This window comes from Aedes albopictus, chromosome 1 (assembly GCF_035046485.1).
Source record: "Aedes albopictus strain Foshan chromosome 1, AalbF5, whole genome shotgun sequence".
In the NCBI taxonomy this organism is placed as follows: Eukaryota; Metazoa; Arthropoda; class Insecta; order Diptera; family Culicidae; genus Aedes; species Aedes albopictus.
The window spans coordinates 231,453,878-231,456,264 of record NC_085136.1 but is presented as its reverse complement, the minus strand read 5'-3'; the positions used below and the strand labels follow the sequence as shown (position 1 = coordinate 231,456,264).

The 2,387-nt window shown below is 44.8% G+C and overlaps 1 protein-coding gene across 1 annotated transcript; it reads right to left on the bottom strand.

Annotated features, from left to right (window-relative positions):
- Nucleotides 1-1,129: 1,129 nt before the first annotated feature.
- Nucleotides 1,130-2,383, bottom strand: LOC134291259 (uncharacterized). Its single transcript, XM_062858767.1, has one exon. It carries the CDS (start codon nt 2,381-2,383, stop codon nt 1,130-1,132), a length of 1,254 nt encoding a protein of 417 aa, XP_062714751.1.
- Between the last annotated feature and the right edge of the window lie 4 nt (nt 2,384-2,387).

Below are 2,387 nucleotides of genomic sequence, written 5' to 3'. Positions count from 1 at the left end.
ATTTCATCAGAGATTTTTCCTTCTTTAAATTAGCGGCTATTCTTTCAAATTTTTTTTACGCAAATCGTATTACCACCATCATTAGCGCCATAATCAATTTACAAAACCGGCAGAGATTTTTCCTTCTTTGGAACATACGCTGTTCTTCCGTATTCTATTATTACCAAGACACTGATAGATGATTTTCTATTCGGGCTTGTGGTATTCGGGCTAGTGACATTCGGGCTAACGGTGCATTCGGGCTAGTGTCGTTCGGGCTAGTGTTATAGAATCCTTTACCCCATTTGATCGGTGTTAAGCCAGTTGACTAGGCGATTTTTTGGACAAGTAAAAATAAGCAAAGGAACTCGACAGCTCTGATCTTTTCGGCGTTATTTTGATGCAGTGATTCAGTCTGATAAGGAATATCAGTTTTCTTTCCGTAATAATGAAATGTCATATTTTTCTATACGCAAGAAAAAGCGATATTTGCATTATATTTGCCCTGCAAATGGTACTACCGTGCCATGCCCTAATACCGTGACCTTAAGGATGCTCTTTACTTCAAAGAGCCCTGTAAAAAATAATTATCCGTGTTTCTTTATTTTTTAAACGCTATTTTATTGCTTATTGTGTGTATTATGGAAAATAAATATAATTTATGGAATTCCAAATGTTTGAGCCATTGTTCAAATCAAAATGGTAAAACAGAGCATTGTGCCTAATACCGTGTGTTGCGACTGGTGATGGTTTTCGGACCGTCCAAAGAGCAAAAACTCGCTTTTTACGGTGGAATTCGCTTTTAGCTGTAAAGCGTTTTTAATTCGTTAATTTTAAGTACAAACATAGTTCATAGGTATAATTGCATGAGTAGTTGTTAAGTTTTAACTAGGTGATAAGTTACATGTTATTTATATCCAAACATTTTAATTCAATTACTTACATTTTCAGTCCCTTTTTAGTTTAATCCCGTCCAACAAATTCTATCTTCTAAATACTGCTTCTACTAACAAACTAACTGTGCTATGCTCAACGTGTGCTCCCTGTCGTGTGGTGTCTGACTGAATACTGACTGCATGTCCCTGAACAATCGCTCATCGTTGTATATTGTTAAATGTTCGTTCTCGCATCGGTTGAGTGCCGGGGGAAACTAGGGTACTATAGCTCCGTCCTGAACATTCCCCGACCCGTATTGCTCCGTATCCTCACGAGCGGTATCATCCACTTCCAGGACGGCAAATTTGGACACCGGACGTCTTAGAACACCAGATGACGTTTTAACATTTGCGCTGCGACATCTGCCATCTCGTCCAGGAAATACTCGCAGCACTCGCCCTCTAATCCATCCGTTACGAAGTCGATCTTCTACAATTATCACTAGGTCGCCGGCTGAGACCGGCTTTGTGTCAACAAACCATTTGGTCCGCTTGGTGATGGTTGGAAGGTATTCCTTCACCCAGCGTGTCCAGAATTGGTCCAGCAGCCTTTGATGCAAAAACCAACTGGAACGTAGAGCCTGCTTGTCGTCCACGAGCTGTGTCGGAGGCTGATTCACCCCGCTTGTGCTCAGCATGAGAAAACAGTTCGGCGTTAGTGCCTCATGATCCGAGGTCTCGATGGGTATGTAGGTCAACGGCCTCGAATTCACCACCGATTCCGCTTCCACTAACAAAGTGACCAAAACTTCCTCACTCGGTTTACGTTCAACGGATACCGAAGCCAGAGCACACTTTACGGACCGAACCATACGCTCCCAAGACCCCCCCATGTGCGGCGCAGCTGGTGGGTTGAAGCGCCATTGAGTGACAGTATTAGTGAAAGTCGCAGCTAGTTCCTGGGTGATTCCTTTGAGCTGTTCCCGTAGCTCACCACTGACTCCAACAAAATTGGTTCCCCGGTCACTATAGATTTCCTTAGGTGACCCCCTCCGCGCTATGAACCGGCGGATAGCCATCTTACAGCATTCGGTTGACAGGCTGGAGACAAGTTCGAGGTGGATGGCTCTTATGGTCAGACATGTGAAGAGTGCAACCCACGAGTTCACCTCGTGACGGCCTTGTACCACCAAAAGCGGGCCGAAGTAATCTAACCCAACGAAGCTTAATGGTTTGACACGTGGTGTGACTCGGGCATCAGGTAGCGGTGCCATTCTTGGAACAGTTGGTGTTGCCCTGAACACCTTGCACCACGTACACATCTTGCGAACCTTTCGAAAAGCCGCGCGCATCTCCGACAGGTGAAACTTTTGCCGCATTTCATTAACCGCTGTCTCTCCGTTGCAGTGGTTATACCGCCGATGGTACGAATCGACGATGAGCAGAGTGACGCAGTGATTCTTGGGCAGCACTGCAGGATACTTGAAGTCAAAAGCAGCTTCCGTGAAACCAACGATACGACCTTCCATTCTA